This window comes from Passer domesticus, chromosome 15, assembly GCF_036417665.1.
Source record: "Passer domesticus isolate bPasDom1 chromosome 15, bPasDom1.hap1, whole genome shotgun sequence".
NCBI lineage: Eukaryota > Metazoa > Chordata > Aves > Passeriformes > Passeridae > Passer > Passer domesticus.
In genome coordinates, this window is record NC_087488.1 from 3,201,633 (window position 1) to 3,224,000 (window position 22,368).

General features: G+C 47.1%; 1 protein-coding gene across 3 annotated transcripts in view; it reads left to right on the forward strand.

Moving 5' to 3' along the window:
* The window catches only part of MGRN1 (mahogunin ring finger 1), a 49,874-nt gene that overhangs the window by 6,860 nt on the left and 20,646 nt on the right, over nucleotides 1-22,368 (forward strand). For all 3 annotated transcript variants that reach the window (XM_064389918.1, XM_064389916.1, XM_064389917.1), the window contains exons 2-5: nucleotides 555-673; nucleotides 2,896-2,984; nucleotides 9,811-9,957; nucleotides 19,347-19,464. In XM_064389918.1, the coding sequence (XP_064245988.1) occupies nucleotides 555-673; nucleotides 2,896-2,984; nucleotides 9,811-9,957; nucleotides 19,347-19,464 (473 nt within the window). The remainder of the gene's footprint in view (nucleotides 1-554; nucleotides 674-2,895; nucleotides 2,985-9,810; nucleotides 9,958-19,346; nucleotides 19,465-22,368) is intronic.

The following is a 22,368-nucleotide window of genomic DNA, read 5'->3' on the forward strand; positions in this document are numbered from 1 at the left end:
GTTTCTGCATTTAGAACTGCCAGCAATATTAATTAAATCAGCATCAGGGTGTGCAGTCTCCAGCACTCCCAGTAAAGGTTTGGGTAGTTGTTGTGTGGGATATGGGAGTGAAAGACAAACTTTGCCTAACAGGAGACCCTCTGGCAGTGCTGAACTTAGCAGTGGGAGGAAGCTCATCCCTCTCTGAGCAGGGCCATGGTGTTTGTGGGACTGGGCTTCACATTGGGAAGTGGAGAAAACAGGAAGAATTGGCCAGAATGGAGCAGCATTGGAAAGAGCTGACTTTTCCTGCTTCCTGTCCCTTCTCTGGAAAACAAGTTGAAATGGAATTATCTCCACTGTAATTTTTATTCCAGGTTTTTATTTTGTTTGTTTCTTTTTTTCTCTCTTCTCCTACTGTTGGCAGTGGACCTCAGTACTACAGGGAAGGGGTGAATAAGCAAGTATTTTCTGTGTCTTGTTGCTCTTTTATACTTGTGAATTTAAAAGCACAGATTTTCCAGGAAGCACTCATTTACAGTTTGTTTTTTTTTTTCATTCTCTCGTGTTTCTAGGAAACTACTTTGCAAGTCACTTCTTCATGGGAGGTGAGAAGTTTGACACCCCTCATCCCGAGGGTTACCTTTTTGGTGAGAACATGGACTTAAACTTCCTTGGAAATAGACCAGTTCAGGCAAGTTCCTATGTTCTGTCTGTTTTACTCTTTTTTGTTTCCTGCCTGTTTTGGAAAATCTTGTGTAGGTTTGTAGAGGAGAGTGGCACAGACCTGAGAGGTCCTCACTGCCTGGGGAATGCCATTCCAGTCTGTTCAGATGCAAACTGAGTTCTCCTGACAAGCTGAATTCACCTTGGAAGTTTATTTTCACTCAGGACAGAAGGAATTAGTGGTGGGGGAGGGAGAACAGGGACTGAGCAGCACAGAGTTTGGGACTAATTCTGCTTGCCTGCCTGAGCAAGTGTGAAACATGCTGCAGAGAAGGCTGGGAAGCAGAGCCTGAACTTCCCAAGGCTCCTGGGCAGGTTGGGTGTTCAACACAAGCTCTTTTCTGAGTGGCCTGAGTGGTGTGGGGCAGTGTTAAGACAGACCCTGACATTTTGTGGGTTTATACCTAGATGGGCTGCTCAGAAAATCCCTCCTTCTCTTTTCCTAGCTGGAACATAAATGTAATTTGGGGCCCACAGATGTCTGCAAGACTGTGAAAAGCTACTTGATCAAGTGATTGGCTTGTTCTTGAAAAGGGAATAATGTTGTTTTGAGGGAAAGACAGGAATTTTATGCAAAATGTTATGTTTTGGATTTCTCTTGCATCTCAGAACTGCTTAAAAAGAACGAAAAGGTTACAGAGGAGCCATTGGAGATGTTTTCTGAGTGCTGGAGAGGGAAGGGAAGAGCTGCTTGCTTTGTTCACTATATTCTTAGTTATTTCTGTAGCTTCCAAACATGAAAATGAGAACTAGAAGTCATGGTTCTAGTTTAATTAGTTATTTAATTTAATTACTTACATGTCTCCTCAGAAAAGCTGTGACCATTAATTAATTCATGTTTGTAGTGCTTGGTGGTAGTTTGGAATCACCCTGCTTTTACAGGTGAGGGAAACTGAGGCAAGTTGGAATTGGAGCAGTTACAAACATGTTCTGCTTTCTGAGTTTCTCCTCAGGCTGTGCCATTGGTCACTTTAGAGCCACGCTCAGTTCACAGGATGGACAAGGAGGAATCTGGAAAGTCTTTGTTTAAGCAGGAAGTGCAGCTGGGCAACACAATTAGGAAGGAGGGACTGGAGCTGGAGCTCTGTGGTTGCAGCAGTGCTGGGCAGGCCTGGGGGTGCTCAGCACATCCCCTGTGCCACGTCTGCACACAGGGCCCTCCCTGCAGGGGCTGACCTGGCAGAGTGACATTACCTGCATGTCTCAGCCTGGGTTTCCTTGCTGACATCCCAGCACTGGGTTTCATCATTTCTCCAGAGGGGAGTGAGTGGGTGAGAGGCCATTAACACCGTGGGACATTGGCCAAGTAGGTTGAAGAGAAGGAGGCTGTTGTGGAATATAGTTTGCCTATGTAAAGTTAAAGCCCTTTGGCAGCTCTGATTAATCTTCAAGGAAAAAGAAAAAAAAACACTCAAGCACTGAGCAGCAGCACTGTTTTCTGGACATGGGCCCAGTTCTTGCTTTGGAGTAAGTGAGGCCTTGCCTCATTTCTGAGGAAATGTGTTGGTGGTCCCTGGTGCCCAGCAGGCAGGTCTGCAGCTCTACAGGTTGTGATCACCACAATAAGCAGTTTCCTTTGCATTTCTCACTGGAGATCCTGTGCCCACTAAGGAGAATTACAGTCTGAAGCATTATTGTCCCTATTTAAAGGACAATCTGTGAGAGAATATTTCTTGACTGTAGAATAGAATGAGGCCCCCTATCCCTGTCTCTTTTCTTTTCCAGAACATTTGCCCCATTGTTTCAGAATAAAAAGAGTTTCCCCCAGTAATCCAGGGTTTCAGCATGCTGATTAGCAGTCAGATCACTGCTTGCATGCTGCAATACACATGAAAGAGCTGCATTTCTTCTGCTCAAGCTGGAGGTGGATTCTTTAGTGGAAATAAAAGCTTGGGAGAGCAAGGCTTTCCTGACTGAGAATTCAGGGTGGAGAGAAAGACCTCATGAAAATGCCCTTTCTTAAAGTGTGCATTTCCAGTATGAGCTGTTGCTGGGCCAGGGCAGGATTTTCACCCTGAAACAGGCTTTATTTATCAGTAAATAAAATTTGCTATTAGTGTTCCTTGTGGCTGCTGTACTGAATACCCTGCAAGCTGCATGCTTCTTGATTTGGGTAAATTGCATTCTAGGTAACATGCTGCTACCTTTTATAATGTAATAACAGAAGAATGATTTGCCTCTTTGTTCCAGTTTCCCTATATAACTCCAGCCCCACACGAGCCAGTGAAGACACTGAGGAGTTTGGTGAACATCCGCAAGGACTCCCTCCGACTCGTGAGGTACTGCCATTACCTGAACCTTTCATTTTACTCAGCCCAGGGATCTGTCAGCCCCAGCCAAACTGTGTTGGTAAGCTTTTGGAGAGTGGCTGATATCCAGATCCTTGTTGCTAGATATGTCCAGAGGTTTCTGTATTCCCTCTTGAGGTTCCAAGTGGTTTATATGCTCCTTATCCAAACAATCTGTTTCCAAACAGGACCAGTGATGTGTCTGTTTCTGCAGGACAGACTGGAGTGGTAAACAAAACCATGAAATCATTAGCACGAGCGGAAGATATTAGTCAGGTCAATAAACTTTACAGACAGATTCCTTCCTGCATTCCTGTGCAAGGAGAAGCAGAAGGGAGCTGATTCTGGTGCGAGTCACGGGTGAGGAAGACTGATGGGTCTTGAGTGAAACTTCCTCAGGTTTCTCCTGCTGCCAAGATGAAGTTTGGTCCTAGTGTTATGCATTTGTTTAGATGGCTTGTGTCCCATGCATGGGGGAAGGACAGTCATGGGGATGGGAGCTCTCACTGCTCCATGCTGAGATCTGAACCAGCAGAGCTGGATTAAAGCACTGGCTCACACTCAGACCTGCAGCTGTCCCCTTTCCAACAGATGGCTGAGGTACAGGGCCCAGCATTCAGTGCTTTGTTTGGGTCTGAGCACTGGGCAGATGTCCAGGCAGAGCCTTTCCAACCATCCTGGCTGGAGCTGCTCTGGATTGTGTGTCTGGGGCTGGAGCGCTGGCAGGGCTCCAGCTGCAGCTCCCAGCCAAGGTGGCTCTGGGAGTGTGGTGTAACATGAGCACTTGGAGTCATAACCAAAAACCCTCAGTTTGTTTTTGTGTGAAAACAGATGTGGGTTTTTTTGCTTTGTTTTGTTTTAAATGAGCAAAACCTGTGGTTTCAAAGCAGATTGAGCATCCAAATAAGTGACCATTGGTGAACTGCTCTGAAAGCTGTTTGGTTTTTCAGCATAAGGGTACAGTACTTCTCTAGGAAAAAAGAGAAGGAACGTAAGCCAAATGGGAAGTGGCTTTTTCCCTGGGAGAGGCCTGGCTGTGAATGGAGCAGTTGGTGTGGTTTAGTACATATAGTTCTGTCATTCTGCTTTCTGTGGTCTCATGTCCCATTTCCCAGTGTTGCAGCTCTGGACTATTTGGAATGTAGTGTCCATGCACCTTGACAGTATCTAGGTTTTCATCCATCTAATTGCTGGTACTAGCAGTTCTTTTTCTGTCTCATGAGCTCTCACAGGCTCTTGTGCTGCTGCTGTGTCAGTGCTGATGACAACACTGCCAACATGACTCTATTGAATTTTGCACTGATGTAGACCCAAAATGAGGTTTTAATTGGCAGTCCCCAAGGGTACATTCTGTCTTATGCTCTTCTACTCTTCTGGCCCAGAGGCTTTGTCTTCCTCCCTCTGTGCACGTAAAGGACACTTTGTGCCCTCTCCAGCCTGGCTTATTCACAACCAGTGGCTGAGGTTTGCACATTCTTTCCAGAGCTGGTCAATTTACCACATCCTCCACCATATAGTGGTACTGAGCCAAATGTCCAGGTGTGAAGATCTAAGTGTATGTTCTGATGGTAACATCCCCCATAAGCTTTCTGTTTTTCATAGAATCCCAGACTGGTTTGGGTTGGAAAGGACCTTAAAGACCATCTTGTTCCACTTGCTGTCCCATGGCAGGGACACCTTCCACTGTCCCAGGCTGCTCCAAGCCCTGCCCAGCCTGGCCTTGGGCACTGCCAGGGATCCAGGGGCAGCCACAGCTGCTCTGGGCACCCTGTGCCTCACCCCCGTCACAGGGAAGATTTTCTTTCCAATATCCTAACTTTGCCCTCTGGCAGTGAGAAGCCATTGCCCCTTGTCCTGTTACTCCAAGCCCCTGTTGAAAGTCCCTCTCCAGCTTTCCTGGAGCCCCTTTAGGCACTAGAAGGGCTCTGAGTTCTCCCTGGAGCCTTCTCTTCTCCAGGCTGAACACCAACTCTCTCAGCTTGTCCTCACAGGAGAGGTGCCATGGAGGAATAGAGGGAAATGTCCACTCTGGCCTTCCAGCTCTGACCAGACAAAATTCTGAGCTTTGCCAGATCTGAGTTTTTACATGATGAACAAAAAAGCTGTGGATATTGGTGTTGAAGTTCTGAGTCTTCAGTGTCACTTGTGAGTGTTTGGTCTCTGGCAAGAGGAGACTGTGAACCTCAGCAGGAATTTTGCTGTTAACCACTAGCAGAGAAGGACTTCCTTCTATTTTTCTTGTGTCCCACATTTGGCCTTGGATTGGAAGCTTTGTGTTGGAGTTCCAGTACCTGTTGTGCTGGTACTGGCCATTCCTCCTTCTCCTGAAAGCACTTCCAGCTGCAGGAGGAAGACCAGCTCAGGAGACAATGTCTGTTGTTGCACCCTGGGACAGCTTCTCTGCTTCAGCTTCTGGGCTTTGGATAGCATCATGGAACAAAAGCATTGAAGGAACCAGCAGCTGTGGTGGTTTGGGAATGTGTCTGAAGCACCAGGAGAATAATGGAGAATAGTCATGGAGTGTTTTGGATAAGGGCATGAGAGAGGTGGATGGTGGGGCTGAGGGGAGACAGGTGAATTGCAGGGAGTGAGAGAAAGGAAATCTCTTCCCTCTGCAGCACAGGGGGCTGACCTTTTTCCTTGGATCTGTTCATCCTGTGGTGGAGGTGATGAGGGGCTGGGGCTGCCTGCTCTGCAGCCCTGGGCAGTGTTAAACTGGACAGATCTTTGCAGAAACCCCAAACAGGAGAACCCCTGTGTTTGGTGATGCTCTCCCCTGTGAAAGTCAGTGCTGACAGAGGTGTCACTAATTCTCATTTATTGCCTGCTCAAACACTGGATAAATGCAGATCTCATAGCACTCAGTCAAGGGATACTTAACATTTATCCTGCATATCTACTGTGTTGGTCAGACTTTTGAATCTCCTCAAAGGATGAAATTTGGTTCAGCTCAACCTAGTTCTATAAAACTGTCATGGCTGCTGTTAATTATATTTTTATCTTTTAATTCTTTAACAGACTATAAAAATCTCCTGCCTTTCCATTGTTTTATCCAGGAGTGATGTCAGACCAGGTGGCCTCAGCTCCCTTGGTCATCCTGCTTTGCCTTTTGCATCAAAACGTTGGATCAGCTATTTGTTCTCAAAGGTGGTCAGTCTCTTTCCTCTGCACCTGTGATTGTGAAGGCTCTGTGATGCACCTCTGTGCATGACCCAAAGGCACACCCAGCAAAGTCACTGGTTCCCAAATCTCTGCATGCATCTGTGACCACCCCACATGGACACTGTCTGTAGGGCTTGGCTAAATGGGCACTGTAAAATTCAAGTGCAGGTGGAGACAGACAAGCTCTTGAAGCACCTGAACCACTCCTGAACCACCTCCTTGTCTGCCACATCCCCTTCAAGCAAAGTGTGTGATTTTTGTCTTGTTACTTCCCTGATGCTACATCCCACCATTCCTGCACCTTAAGGTGGCACATGAGATGTCTCTGCCTCTCAAAGTGTGCACCATAGTAGGCTTTGCTTGTTCCTCAGGCCAGCTACCATCTGTGCAGTCTTTTCTCACCTGAACTCTTTCTCTGTGGCAGATCATAGAATCCCAGACTGGGGAAGGGACCTCAAAGCTCATCTCCTTCCACCCCTGCCATGGGCAGGGACACCTTCCACTGTCCCAGGCTGCTCCAAGCCCTGCCCATCCTGGCCTTGGGCACTGCCAGGGATCCAGGGGCAGCCACAGCTGCTCTGGGCACCCTGTGCCAGGGACTCAGCCCCCTCACAGGGAAGAATTTCTTCCTCATTTCTAATCTAACCCTGCTTTCTGTCAGTGTGGAGCCATTCCCCTTTGTCTTATCACTCCAGGCCCTTGCAAGCAGTCTCTCTGCATCTTTCTGTACTGTTCAGGTACTGATGGTTGTGAATGATTTTCTGTGCCTCCAGCAGCAGGGATGTTGCAGCAGGAGGGCACAGCCTTGCTGTGACTGTCACCTTTTAGGCTCTGGTACCTTGCCCTCTGCTCCAGTGGTGCTGTTCCAGGCAGACAAGGCTCAGCCTCTCCTCCCTGCATCCTTCAGAAACCTTCCCTCCAGGCACTGCAGTGGCCCCTCGGTGGTTTCCCAGGGCAACAGCTCTAGTCTAGCTTTAACCCCTTATCTCCTTGGAAGGATGGAAGCACATTCTGAATGCTGGCAGTGAGGTTGGGAGCAGGGGGTGATCTGGGGTGCTTTTTGTGCCTTCCCTGAGAAGACAAAGCAGGCAGTGGTTGTGCCAAGGACATGTGTGTGTGTGAGCTGCCCCATGCCCAGGTGTCCCTGTTGTTACTTGGTATTGTCACAGGTATCTCAGTCTGTGCTGTAGCTCTCATATGTGCTGGGCATCTCTATGTAATACCTACCTGTGCATGAGGTGAGTCTGAAGGAGTCTCTGCCTGCAAGAGGTGCTGCTTCTCCCACCCTGCTGCTTCTGGAAGAAGTGACAAGTCTGTCACAGCTGGATCCTTCATTTCCAGCCTTGGATCCACAGAGTGCAGCACAGCAGGAGGTGACTTGTGCTGCTGCTCTCTTGGACACACACAACACTTGTGAGTGGATTGTTGCCATCTGCGTTCTTGGGTCAGTCCAGCACAAAAATGTTCATGGTTCCTGTGTTCTTTAGGCAAATCTGCCCTTCTGCCCAGTGTTTCCTCTTTACAGCCTTCAAGTGCCATGATTTTCACTTTGAATGCAACTAGCTTATGTGAAAATACCATCTTGCTCTGTACTGTGTATTGTGTCCAGGTTTCTGCAGATGTTAACACTCCAGATCTTGGCATTTGGTTTTTATTATACTGGCATGTTGGGTGTTTTTAGCTTGATTTGCTGCTCTGACCTAGGTGAACCTCTGGCAAAAGCCTCTGCAAGCCCTTCAGACAGGAATGAGGGTGTGTGCTGTAGTGGCTCACTGGGGTTACATTAGTACAAGTACGTGTGTTGGGTATTTGATTATAGTGCTCTTAAATTTTATTTTGCACCTTCTGTATTAAATTACTGAAACAGAACGTTTCATTCTTGTTCAGTGTGGTGTTAAATAAAATTCAAGCTGCAACCCTCTTAATTAGGCAGCAGTTGTTATATGTCAGTGAACTCGGTAAATAAGGATTCCCTTGACAATTTTAGATTGTATTATAGAGGTATGTCTGACCCATTTCTGGGTATTTTTGACAGTACAGTATATTCATCAGGGCTGTTTAGTGATGGGAGAGGCTGATACTGTGAAGACAGAGAGGATGCCAAGCTTTTCCTGAATAGTTCAGCTGCTTGGCTGTGACCCAGCCATCTTTGCAATTAAGGTATTATGATAAACAAGTGAGGCTGGAGCTGGGTGACAGGTCACTGCTGTTACACCTCTCAAAGGCAGCCTTGCTGCCCTCACCATTCCCACACAAGTGCCTGAGCTCACAGTGGAACCTGTGGTCATGAGATTTGGTTTTATGGAGAATCTGCTGCTGCCCTGCCAGTGAATCACATCTGTTTGTCTGTCACTTTGCTCTTTGAGGCAGGGAGAGCTTGGTCAGTTCAGGAGAAGAGGACACTGAGGGCAGAGCTCAGGGGGGGCTGCACCTCCTGAGGGGCAGCTCCAATCTCTGCTCCCTGTGACAGGGACAGGGAATGGCTGGAGCTGTGCCAGGGCAGGGTCAGGCTGGATTTTGGGAAAGGTTCTTCCCCCAGAGTGTGCTGGGCACTGCCCAGGGAATGGGCACAGCAAGAGGCTGCCAGAGCTCCAGGGGTGCTTGGACAATGCCAGGCACAGGGTGGGGTTGTTGGGGGATCTGTGCAGGGCCAGGGGTGGGACTGGGTGATCCCTGGGGGTCCCTCCCCACTCAGGATATTCCATCATTCTGTAATTTTCTTGAGGTGTATTGTGTTGGCTGCTTGTTCCAAGATCTGCTGGTTTCTCTGGCCACTCCTGGCACTCTTTGAGTCCCCCTGGCCCATGGCCATAGCTCACTGCCCCAGAGATGCTTCAGACCTCTTCTTCATTGGATTTGTGCTTCTTCCTGCAGTGGGGAAAAGGATTAACCCTGGCAGTGGTGATCACACAGTGGGATCCAGCTGAGCAGGAGCCCATAGCCAAATTAGGGCTTACTTTTACATTAATTGAAATAACTTCTAAGCTCATTCTATTGGTTATCATGTGTCTGTTTGCAGTTGGATGTGTTAATTTTTGTTCATACAATAAATGTGTGCAAACTCCGGTCCCTCACAGCACCAGAGGTTTAGTTGATCACTTGTACATTTAAAGTTGTTTGAAGTTCCTATATCTGGATGTTTTCTGAGGTAAATATCATCTTCTGTGTGATACTGGAGGTAGCTTTTGTTGAGCTTCAGGAGTTCTTTGTGTTACAGAAACCTTGGGGTTTTTGCCTGTTTCACACCATTTCATTGCAGAGTTAAAATAATTACACTTCAGATTTCTCAAATCCATGCAAGATTTCTTTAGCCCAAATACTGAGCCTAATGTGAAGATTTAAAAGGAAGGAGAATGTTTCTTCTCCTCATCATTTGACATCCAGGATCTCCCTTTCTTGTCCCATTCTGTGTCCTGGCACTGGAATGCTGGGTGAGATCCCTCAACACCATCGTTAGTTCACTTCAATAACTTCAGTTACATCGTGGAAGAACCTTCCTCAGGGGAAAGAATGGAAATCTGGGAAGCACAAGGTGGATGCCCAGGCTGCTTTGCCTGCCTGGAGCACCAAGGCTAGAGTACTCTTGTCTCTATTTGCAGAGTGATCTTCTTGATATCTCATAAAGATGTTCTAATCCTCTGGCATTGCCTTTCAGGTATAAAGATGATGTTGACAGCCCTGCTGAGGAGAATGGGAAGCAGAAGGTCCTGTACAGCCTGGAGTTCACCTTTGATGCAGATGCCCGTGTTGCCATCACAATCTACTGCCAGGCTACAGAGGAGTTTGTTGGTGGCATGGCCGTGTAAGTCCTGGGCTGGTGGGCACCTGGAGGGGCACAGGAGCTGTGCAGGGATGATGAGCTCTCAAACATCTCATTAATCACCCCTGAGGCAGGGCTGCCACACGTGGTAGAGTGGGAAATTAGTTGTTGTTTTTTTTTCTGATGACTTTGAATATTACTTTCAATTCCCTCACATAGCAAATATCTTCTCTTGTTCCCTTTTTGGTTGGGTTTAAGGGTGTAGGGAAACCATTCTGTGTGCAACAAAGGAGAGGAACTCACAGCTGTATGTTTTGTCAATGAAGTGTTCTGTGAAATTAAACAACCAACCACCCTTCCCTTCAAATAGTGCCTATTTTCTTTTTCCCAGATCACCAATTCACTGCCTTTCTGTGTTCCCTGTGACAGGAGCATCTGGGCCACCAAAGTAAAGTTCAGTCTGACATTAACAGAGTGAGTCTCTGGAATTGAGGCCCACCCAAAGCCTATTTTGGGATAAATGCCCAGCTCAACACTGGCTGTTGGAGATGGGAAAGGATTTATTTCCTGAAGCCCTGTCTGTGTGTGTTTCCTGCCATGTACACAGTAGTCTTTGGTTAGTTGTGGAAAGAATTACCAAAATGTCATCTGTGGGAACCTTCTCATATCCTGATAGTACATCCCTCCAGAATTTAAAGCCTTTTTATCTAAATCAGCACATTTAAACCATTCCAGTCAACCCTGTATCCCACAAGACTATGAACTTCCCTCTCTATGTTCAGAGCAGAGGTGGCTGGAAATGTGCTCTGCCTGGTGTGAGCTGGGTACACGTGAGCTGCTGCTGTGGTATGGTGCACTTCCAATGGCCATGGGACAAAGAATTCCTTTGGCTCCAGGGGTAAAGGAAGATTCAGGCTGCAGAAGCTCTTGGCTTCCTCTAGTAGAGGCTTTTGGCTGACCAGAGGCTCCTGGACATAGTGCTGATGGCTTCTGCAGTGATGCTCTGGAGCTGGGGCTAAACTTTGCAGAGGCTTCAGCAGGGAGAAATATCTATGGCAAACCATAACAGAGCTTGTTTGTTTTATGCAAAGTATAAACATCCCACTAATGATCAATGAATAGTGTATTTTTAGAAACAAGAGTAGCTCAATTCCCCAATCCAGATATGCATTCTTTCAAACTGGAGGAGATCCTGATCCAGAATTTTTGTTCAGGCCCCTTTCCCTTCTTCTGTTGAAGCCTATGGCTGCCTTTATTGTGGGAAGGTAATTTATGAGCTCCTTTTTAAAGTGCTTGAAAATGATCTCTCAACAAACTCTGAATACACTTTCTGTTTAGATCCAGCTTTTCCAGAGCAGAGCTGAATGCAGCTTTAGAAATCCTGATAAAGTTTCCATGTTCTGTCTCTTAGGTCCTTAGGTTTCCTGTGAATTTAGTGCTAGTGAAGGTGTTGGAATGGCAGCCTTGGAGATTGAAGTCCTCTTTCCCTAACACAGGTACAACGTGGAGAGGTGGCCAGTGTCCCTGGTGCTGCCCTGCAGTGTTCCTTGGTTTTTGACCTAAGGAGGAAACCATCCATGGGCTGATGGGGAGAACTGAGGGCCTCTATGGCCAGGGTGGATGCATTTACATTGCTAGACTTAAGCCATGGCTTAAACCAGTAAGGCTTGGTTTAAATTATTGATTTTGGTCTTGTTTTCCCCTGTGGTTTACCCTGAAAGAGAATTTCATTGTTACTGGTCAGAAGCAATGAAACATTTGCATCTGCAGCACAGTGAGCTTCATCTCAAACCTTTTGCTATAATTTTTATGCCACAGTCTGTAGAGAATATCCACGTGGTTTAAAATCTATTTTTCAGACTACCACTTCTGCATTTTATGCCAAAATGGCAATAACCTTAAGTTATTCTAAAAAGAAACATTTTAATTTTTTTATTTTTTAGCCCACGTCTTGAACCAGGCTGTGTTGGGCTGGGATTGTACCTGAGTGACCCAAGAGCAGCAGTGTTTGTTCTTGTTGGTTAAACTGCTCATGTTGGACTCTTAAGAGACTCTCTTGTCAAGTTGTGCCTTGAAGAATAATTGCTTAATAGAATTGTTTTAGTTACCAAATACAACCAACTGTTTCTGGACAGAGAGTGTTTTCAGTCCTCTGTAACTTACAGTAGCTCTGCTCTTGGCTGGTTGGTTGGAGGAAGAAAACACAGGTTTTGGTTCACTTAAGAACACTTTTTTCTGAAATTTAGTGCCATTCACTGAGGCAGTGACTGTCACCAGTGCTGTTGTCTGTCCTTTAAAACTTGTGCAGCAAATATGAACTACCCAATGGCTTTTAAATGAAAATTGAACAATTCCTAGGTAGAGTTGCTGAACAGGAACAGAGCTGTTGACTTCAAAGAATTTTTTTTTAATGTGAATTATTTGAATCCACCCTGTCCATGGTTCAGTGAGAGAGGGATCTCTGTTAGATGGCAGAGCTGAAGCCTGTGCTCCTGAACCCTCTGCATGAAACCAGGATCAGCAGTGATTTCCCCACTAATGAAAAATCAGCCAATGGTTCTGTGCTGTCCTGCTGGGGTGGCAGCAGTCCCTGGTGCACTAAACCGTCTAAAAGGTCACAGCACCCACATTCAGCTCTTTCTTCCACTTCTGGCCTTTCATTTAATAAATCATACTTTCATTTCTCCATAATACAGGAATGATGAGCTGCCTGTGTCTGCTCTGGGTGCTTGAACAATAAATGTTATGTAAATGTGGGTGCAGGGCTGCACCAGAAGCCAGGGAACTTTTTGGAAGGCATGATCCTGATTTCGTGCAGATGTGTAGGGGGGAAGTCAGATACAAATATAGACTTTATAAGCTGCTTTAATTCAACCCAGGCTATTTTTTCCATGTGGAAGTGGCTCCTGAAGCACGTCTTGGGGCCATTGCAGCTGCCCAAGTAGGCATCTCTGCTTCTCTGGATTTGCTGGCTGCTAGTAAAAACCTTTTGAAGCTCTGATTTCAGCTTTGCAAAGCAATTCTGTAAGGGCAGTGCTGTAATTACTTTGATTTATTCTTTTCAAATACTAGTGGAAAAAAAAATCTGGGCTGCATTCTTAGAGCTCTGAGTGGAGTGAGTGCATTTCAGTGCACTAACAGGAATGCAGCTTTCCCCTGCCTGGGATGGTGGATTTTCCTTTTCCTCAATCTCTTTTGGTGCTAACAGCTGCATTCATGGAACAAGCATGTGCAAAAGCTGTCCTGTGTATAAATTCAAAACTTCTTCTATTGCACTTGATTGGGATGAAGATGCTCTGTAAAACAAAACACCTTTTTTTTTTCCACTCTCCTAAATCAATGCTGAATCTTAAAATGGGAGAAACTTTCTGGCCCCCTGTGAAAAGCAGGAATTTTCTCCCAGCTCTCAGCCTGCAGCATGGCTCCTTAGAAGTGCTAAACAAGTTATTCCTGCTTCCCTGCTGGAACAGCCACTGATCCTGATAGTATCAGCCCTCCTGCAAAACTCCTGCCAGCAACGTGGTTGTGGTCATGCAGTTTGGGGTGAGAGGAGGGAGGGGAGGGAAGAGAAGGGAGGGGAAGGGAAGGTGGCTCTCCCTGAGCAGTGGCTTTGCTTGTTGTGGAGCCTCTGCTCACCTGAGAGCCACAGTGCTGTGTCTTGGGCCTGGCTTTAGGATTAGCTAGTTTCCATGACCAAGGGGAAGCCTTTCTGCAAGCCAAGGAGCTTCCTCCTGGAGTTACTTGGGCTCCATTTAAAAGCTGGTGGCTTTGTCAGTCCTGTCCTAACCTGTCTCAAAGGGTGTTCAGCAGACTTTCCCAGGTAATTGTGCTGGGAGATACACTCAGCTGCAGTGTTTCCTAGCCAAGGTCCTGGGAACACATAGCTGCCAACAGCTGCCTGCCTCTTGTCTGAACTGTTGAACTCACAGGGAGCTGTGTCATCACTTTTGTGGGACCACAGATGACCAGCAAGGTGATTGTGTTGGTGATTATAAAGGTGTGTTCACCTCTGCAGCCCCATGCCCAGGGGAAGGTACCTTGCACTTCCTGGTGCAAGTGCAGATATGTGTAGAAGCCTTTTGGATGAAACTGAAACTAGTTTAAATCTGGAGAGGACTGCTCCTCTCACCTTTGAAATGCCTCTTGCTTGGTTACTTTGTGGTGAGATCAGTTCTCAGAGGATGAGCTAATGCATCACCCCAAGGGTAACAGATGTACCTATGTCCAAGTCTCTTTAGTGGCAAGGAATTAGCACTGACCTGCCTCTGAATAGCTCAAGACTCCTCCCCACCCAGTATCTTCAATTTTATTTCTTTTTCTGTCTGTGTCCATTTTCTTTCGTTTTGGAAATCAGGAGAAACATGGAGATGTGTAAGCTGTGCCTCAAGTGGTTGCCCTTAATGGAATTTCCCTCCAGATAAAAGAGAGGGTACTCTGCATTGCATTTCCCTTGTGGGGCTGACAGCAGCTCATAGAGAATAGCTAAAAGACTCCCAGTTGGAGCCTGCCTTCTCCTGCAGTAACTGGTTCATGTGTTTGTACCTTGGTTTGGGAGACAAGTGTGTTTTTGGAGCAGGCTGCAGGGATATTTGTATTCTCTTTTTATGAGTGCATCCCTGCCTTGCCTGGCAGAACCCTGGATGTGCACACCATTAGCCTGCTCCTGGGAGGGCCCCTGGGACTGTTCCAACTGTAGGTGTCCTGCTGACTAGCAGGAAGGATTGTGCAGTTCAAACATGACAGCAGCAGTTCTTTCCTCAGGGGAAGAAGTCAAACCAGGCCTGGAGCTGGAAGCACTTAAAAGAGCCAGTTCTGAAGGCATGAGCAATCCAGGCAGATCAGGAGCTCATGATAAATGTGACGTGAGAGCTTGGAGGCTTGCAGCCCATTCTTATGAAAAAGATCTTCCTTTTTGGACAGAAAACATTCTCTCCCATATCCCAGTGCTGTTGCCAAGTTCTATTTTCTCAATATAAAGAGAAAACAGAATGAAAATAGGTCAGTCTAGCTCTGCAATCCTTGCCCTTTCCAGGGCTGTGTTGTTTGTGTTGCTGATGTGCAAATGGATTTATTAAAAAAATAAACCTCATTTCCTTGTTTGTTTTGCAATGCCCACTACACTCATCCCAAACCTCCTCCCACGCTTTCCTGAGCTGATGGGGGACACGACACTGCAATGATTCCCTGCTCTGCCTCGTGTGGAAGTTGGGAGAGCTGCATCCCAAAATGAAATCCACCGGGTGGCTCAGCTCACGGCTGTTTTCATTCAGGCTTGCGTAGGAGACAGAGGCACTCAGCTATTCCTTTGGTTGTTTAATAGCCTCTGTCTGCTCAGGGCCTTTGAAAGGTGCTCTTGCTGCTTTTGGCCGTGGTGATTAATATGAATTCCTTGTGCAGAGGTTTCTTCTGTGTGAAGAAATCAGGCGGGTGCTGGGTTTTGCTAGGAACAAGCCTTATGGCTTTGGTCCAGGCACACACCAGTCCCCAGGGGAACACTGGAGTGTGCAGAGTTCACAGGCTGGAGAGCCAGATTCTGTGGATTGCAGCAAGCAGACAAACCCTCTGTCTGTCTTAAGAGCTGTGGCCTTTGTGCCTCTCTGTGTAGCTGTTGTGTGAGCTTTGAAGCCTGGCTGGAGACAGAGCTCTGCAGGGGCTGAGGGGGAACGTGGGCACTGGGGTTTCAGCTGCCTGGGGAGGGGTTGTCTTTGCCTGGCTTGGAGTGGAAACTCAGTCCTAAAGGAAGCAGGAGGGAAGGAGAAGACTCTCAGAGATTGCAAGTGCAATGCCTTAGCACCTGGTTAACCTCCAGACTCCTTGTGGGAGCCTCTGTGGGGTGGATGTTGTCTAATTCTGACTGGAATTAGACAGGACTATGGCCTTCCTGTAGTTTGGTAGTGTTTCTATTGTCAGTAAAAGTCACTTAGAGTTGAAACATTTGTCCAGCTTCCCTCTTCCCCAAAATCTGACCTGTGGGATGCTGCCTCAGCATGAAAGGGGAGTGAGCAGGTGGGAGAGAGAGGAGCAGAGGATGTTTGTTCCACATCACCTCCTGTCCCCTTTGAACACTGACTGACACTTTCCTCATCACCTTTACACATGGAGCCTGCCAGGCAGTCACAGCCTGTGGCAGAATTGTTTCCTGAGTACCCTCTGAAGCTCTCCTGGTCCTTGGTTCACTACAGCTTGCCATGAAACACGTTTAGCTGCTGCTGAAGAAAGAGAACTCTTGTTTTTCTACAAGCTCTTTGAAGCACAGACTCTCTCAGCCATTTCTAGTCAAAAGTCTTACCTAGGGGCAACATTGCTCCCTGCAGGCATCCTGCTTTTCCTGAGGAATGGGGTCTGGACAGTGTTCTGTGTAAGGCAGCCTGGCAAGGATCCTCATGTGGCACTTGCCAGTCAGGGTCCCAGTGTGCCTGTGGGAACAGGAGCTGCCCTTTGACTGCCCGAGACAGCCCCAGTGCCAGGCACAGCAGTGGAGAGGTCTGCAGGAGCTGGGCCTGGTGCCCTGCTGAGAACTTCTCCAGGGATGAGAGAGAGGGGGAAACACCCCAGTGAGCATGTAGCAAGAGAAGTTTAAGTCTGCTTAGCCAAACTCTAGCACGGCACTTCTGTCTAGGGAGCTGCTTAGGCTCTGCAGGTGCCACAGACTGAGGCTCTCTGTGCAGGCAGTGTGTGCTTCTCAGCTGACAGAGCAAAAGTGAGACTGGGGAATAACTTTAATTTGTACCACTCCTCTCAGAAATCACTGAGGTATAGTCACAGGACCTCTCATCTGCTGGTTCTCTGATACACAGCTGGCTTTGGAGGGTGTGACGTGAGGGGAGAAGGAGTCAGGGCAGAGTGTAGTTTGCTTTTTGTGAGTAAAGGTGTGTCACAGAGCTCACAGGAGGAGATGGGCTGCATGAAGCCTGAGGTCAGAGCTGGGGGCTGCTGCTGCAGCCAGCAGTGGGGTCCCTCAGGCTGCTTGTGATTCTCGTCCTGCCAGGGGTACCTGAGCAAACAAACAGGTTTAAAATAATGTGACTGATGATTTCTGTGTGATCCTGACCTTATAGGACAGACCCCCCTCACTTCTCCACTGTCCTGAGCTGCCAGTTTTGTCCTCTGGATGGAGGCCTGGCCCAGTGCAGTCTGAGCAACAGCAGCCCAAACATTCAGCTTTCATACTTCGTGCAGAGAGGCAGCATGTTGCTTCTCTGCTGTCCTTTATTCTTTGATACATCCTCTCTTTTTCTGTAACACATCTGCACAGCTCTACAGAGCTTCCCTGCTGTTGTTTGCTGTGAGCCCCCAGCAGCATGGGCAGGGAATAGATGACTGTGAATACAGCAGATGCCAGCCAAAGGGGCAGGGGATGGGTAGAGGCCCCTTAGACCCTGATGCTCAGGATATCTGCTTTGAAACAGCTTGTCAAGTTTCCCTGCTGTGTAACACAGGGATGTTATCTCATGCTGAGAACCTTTGCATCCCACTGGAAGGAGAATCCATTTCTGTGAGTCAGTCAGGGGCCATCAGACTCACAGGGAACTCAGCAGCCCACTGGCTGCTGGCTGAGGTGTTCAGAGTTATCTGGGTGTTCACATCCAGGTCTGACATGTTTTGGCAATGGGGGCCAGGCAGTCACACAGTCTGAGGCATAAAGCTCACGTGGGGAAGCCTCCTTAATAATTTTGTCCTACTCTTCAGCTCAGAAATCTATGTGCCTGGTTTATTTCTTTTCCCAGGGACGGTGAGAGCAGTGAGTCAATGTGAGTATTATTCTGCCCTGTCCTCCTTGGGAGAGTGTTGTTTTTCTGTTGCAGCCTGGTTTGGGTTTCTGGTGCTGTAAATGCAGGTCCTCCAGCATTCCTGGCACTCAGCAGCATCATGTTTACACCCCTCTCCCACCTCCACTCTCTCCTCTGCACTTTATTTCCAGTAAGTTCCTGACTTGCTGTCACCTTAGATAAGTCACTTTTCCATCTCCTGCTTTCCCAGCTGTGGAGGGAGAATTGTGCCTCTCTGCAGAGCTGGGAAGCTTTGAGAGTACCACAAAAGGAGCTAGATACAGGCTTGCTCTATTCATTGTGCTTGACAACTCAGTAAATAAAACTTCACTCAACTGCTCGCTCTGTAATTCACATATAAAAGACCTGTCACTCTGATCTCCCCCACACCATGCTTGAAATGCAAAGGATGGAGTGAGACCTTCTAGTAAAGCAGCACAATTTCAGCACAGTACAGAATGGGCTCTGAGGGTATTGTCATAAATAACTTAATGCACCTGCCTTGGCAGGAAGAGCAGAGTGCACATGGTGAACCTGCCCTTTGTCACAACCTTCCAGCATTTAACCTGGATCTTGTGACACTTGACCTTCTGGATCCTCAGAGGGTGCAGGAACTGTTGTGGCTTTCCAGAGATAGACAGAGGGTTTTTTTGTGGGGCTGGAGCCTGTCTTGTCACTGTGCTGAGGGAGGATGTTGCTGCAGTGTCTCTTGGGCAGGGGATCTCTCACCTTCTGTCCAGTTTGTCAGGGTTCTCTGGGCACACAGTTGGTAATTTGACAAGAAAGGCTTTGGTGGTAAAGACAGCTTCAGCTGTTCCCACCCTGCTTTGGGGTTCACTGCTTCATCTCCAGTGCCAGAACTGGGAGAGGTTGTGCACATCCAGCTCAAGATGTCACCCTCCAGAAAGGGGGAGTGGGCAGGGAAATATCTCCTGGGGAGGACAGCACCAGGTGGGCTCAGGGTGCAGAAGATGGTGGATGGCAGCTGTGGTCCCATTCCAGATGTTTATCCCAGCCTGGCAGTGCTGGTGTTCCAGTGACAAGCTTTGAGACAGTGGAAGAATTGTGACTCTTTGGATGGCTGGAGGATGGTTGGTGTCTCTCAGGTGGTGTTGGTAGCCCTGCAGCACCCCTGGGGAAGCACAGGAGGGATTGAGGAGTGGGTTGGAAGGCTTAGCAGGATGGTGGAAGCCAAGCAGCATTTCCCACTGTGGAGCTGTCCATGGAGACAGAGAGAGAGAGCTTTCAGCACCGTGCTGGGTTGTCTGTTCCCAGTGTTAAGTCATAGCTTGTTCTTCCTGGGTTTCCTGCAGAAATCAGGACTATGCTGGGCTTAAAGCCAGCTTAAAGCTAGGCCATGGATTTAAGGAGCAGGCCTTTGCCAAGCTGCTGCACCCCCCTGTACTCCAGCACCCAGGCGGGTCAGTATGGACACAATCAGACCTTGCCTGTCTGCACTGCTTTCTCTTTCCTGTGCTCACCTTCTTGCTTTGACCTTTCCCTTCCCTCTTTGTGTCCCCTCTGAATGGCTGCCAGCCCCTGCCAGCTCTGCCCTTAGAGCTGCCACTCGTGATTCCTGAGGGGCCGAGGGCGGGAGTGAGCGAGAGCCGGGCAGGGAGCAGTCGTTTGTTACAGTGACTTTTCTCTTCCCCCTTCCCTCAGATACAGCACAAAGAATCCCTCTCTGCAGTCTGAGACAGTTCACTACAAGAGAGGGGTAAGCCAGCAATTCTCCCTGCCTTCCTTCAAGATTGATTTCTCGGAGTGGAAGGATGATGAGGTAAGTGTCTCCTCAGAGTCCCCTTCTTTCCACACCCTGTTGTCCCTGAAGCACTGGTCTCTGTTTAGTGCTGTGAAGTTATGGCTGGGAGACACTTTCTCCCAGCTCCTCCCGTGTGTTTTGTGGGTACTGCCCTGGGAGGAGCAGTATGGGAACTTGGCAGGCAGATCAGGCCAACTGGGAGGGAATCCAGAGAAGTGACTTTCAATATTAGTGATCAGCTGGTGTAGGAGGGAGGCTGCAGAGATTGCCACTGGAGCTTTTCCTGGAAAACCTGCTTTCCTCTCCCCGCCAGCCAAAGAGCTTGTGGGAACAAATGTCTGTCATGATCTCTGTTTCTATAGGTTTTTGTTGTAAGATTTTGGGGTTTTTTTGGGTGGTCCTCTAGAACAGTGGTCTCCAAAGTGAGGTGCATGCAATAAAATTCATTGGGCTGTGGCGAGGACTTCAGAACTACATGTATATAACCCACAGATGATAAGCACACATATCTTGGGAGTATGTGCTCAAAACACGTTACTGGTGGGATGAATAGTCAGAATAGTGTGGAGACCACTGCTCTGGGAGAGTCCTGCTCTGTTAAAGGGCCACATCCTGCACTATTATCTGTAGCAGTACAGTGCTGTGAAGGGATGTTCTCCTTCTGGGGCAGATTTACACTGGTGCATCAATGCTGAATGAGGGAATGTTTTCCTCTTCTTAATTTAACCCATAACTGCAAACAGACCAGGGCTTGCTTTTAATTAAGATTTGTGGCTTTTCTGCATACCAAGATTTGTGGAGTCCTGTTAATTTTGGTATCTTTGGTATCTGCAAAATTCCAGCATGGGCAGTAAGCCTCTTGTTTCTGAGCCTTAAAACTTTCACCCAAAGGCTTCCCCTGCACGTGGCATAGGGAAGGAAAGCCTTGGTCTTTCCCCTGCTCTATGCAGAATTGTGGTAAGAGAGTTCAAAGGCAGAGCAGTTGTTCTGTAGCTACTGCTAATATATTGGTTCCTGTGGACCCCTCTCCCAGGAAGTGCAACTGATAATGGTGCTCATTTCCTGACCCAAGCCTGTGCAAGTGTATTGTGTATGTGAACCTTGGTAGGTAACTCTACCTATTAAAAAAAAAAAAAGAAGAGAAAAAGGGGAAAAAAGGAAAAAAAGTCATCTTTCATGTATTTGAAAGATTGAATAGCTATTGTCCTGAAGTTACAGTTACAACTATAATCAGTCCCGTGCCTTAACAAATGCCGTGGTGGTTACCAAGAGCCTGCAGAGTCTGGTCTCCTGATGTCTTGGCTTCTCTGCCAATAGATGATTTCACAAGTTCAGCCTACAAAAGCCTGGAAGAGCTGCTTTTCAATCCCTTCTGTTGTCTGAGAGAGCTCAGTTCCCTTTCTTCTTAAAGAATTGAGAAGCTTAATTTTTACTTTTGTTCCTGTCAGCAAGGTTTTAACTCAAGTACTAAAGTCACATCCCTCTGACAGCTTAAAGGAAAAATGAGTTTCCAGCTCTCTTTGCTTGTTCTGCTGCATCCTCTGGTTCCCCTTTTTTCATTGGTGTTACTGGGAGCTGGAAAAAATGTGGAACAAGCACTGTAATTCTAAAGAGTTTCCCCTCTCATGTCAGCTCTGTGTTACATATTGGTCCTTGTCCTAAATATTCCCAACTTGCCACCAAAATGCAGCACTTTTATCTGAGACAGCTGGCAGTGTCTTAGCTGTGTGCAATTGACATTTCAGATTTCTTTCCAGCTTTGTTATTGGTTTTGTTCAAAACCCCCAGATTTATTTCATATTTTTGCTTAGTGTAATACTCGGATATGACGTAGATCTTGGCTGGGGAAGAAGGGAGACTGATGTTATGTTGAGTTGTTCTGTGAAAAGCTTTATAAAAGTTTGTTTCATCTTCTGCATGTACTGATTTGCTTGGAAATTATAAGGCATGGCTTGTGTCGAGTGAGTTGTGTTCAGGGCCCCTAAAATGAATGTGAAATGGTGCCTTAAAGAGGCCTTTATTCAAGAACACTGGAATTTATATGGTAAAGCAACCTCAGTTCTGTGATGAGACTTTCCCTTCAAATGTGTTCCTCCCTTCTTTTGAGGAACTGGAGCAAATCAGGCTGCAGATGATGTTGGGGCTGTGGCAAAGGGATGGAAACCCCAAAGCACTGTCTGAACTGCTGCAGCACCTGGAATTGGGTCTCAGTTTTCATGGAGAAACTGAAAACAGATTACCTGGAGCATCAGGGTGAAATGACATCTTTTTTCAGTCTTGGCAAGAGATGAGACAAAACCATCCAAGTTAGTAATTAACAAAACCAGCAGAAATCCAGTCCCTGAGCCACTTCCTTTCCTGGCTTAGGACAGTGTTTGTAAGGTTGCCTATTCCTTGTATTTCTAAGATGACAGAGCTTTTGATGTGCTTTAATGAAGTGTAGGGCAAAGGGAAAAACTGAGACTGTTTCCCTTGCACTCAAATTTTCACTATCATCAATTAGAAACTCAAGGAACTGCATTTTATAACATGCCAAGAGATGGAAATCAGTCTTGTGTTTCCTTGAAGTGTTGTGTGAGCTTGAAGTTTTGCAGATTTTCCTCTTATGTCTTCAGCAACTTCATACCAGAGCCAGGGTCTCTTTGTGATGTTGGGAGCACAATGCTGCTGTGCTGAGGCCAATATATCCTGTTGTATGAAGGCAAAATTGTGGCACTGGATATATTTTGAGAAACTTTTCTTAATACAAATCACTCAGAAGACTTTTAGGATCCATGAATTAATGAGAATTAAATAGCATTTGGAATTCCAACCGAGATCCTTTGCCTTGCTTTGCTGATGTTTAGTGCCATGTCAGTGTGTGTGTGTTGGAGTTGACTCCCTTTTAAAGTTGGTGCCTGGAATTTTAAGTCCTCCTGTGTT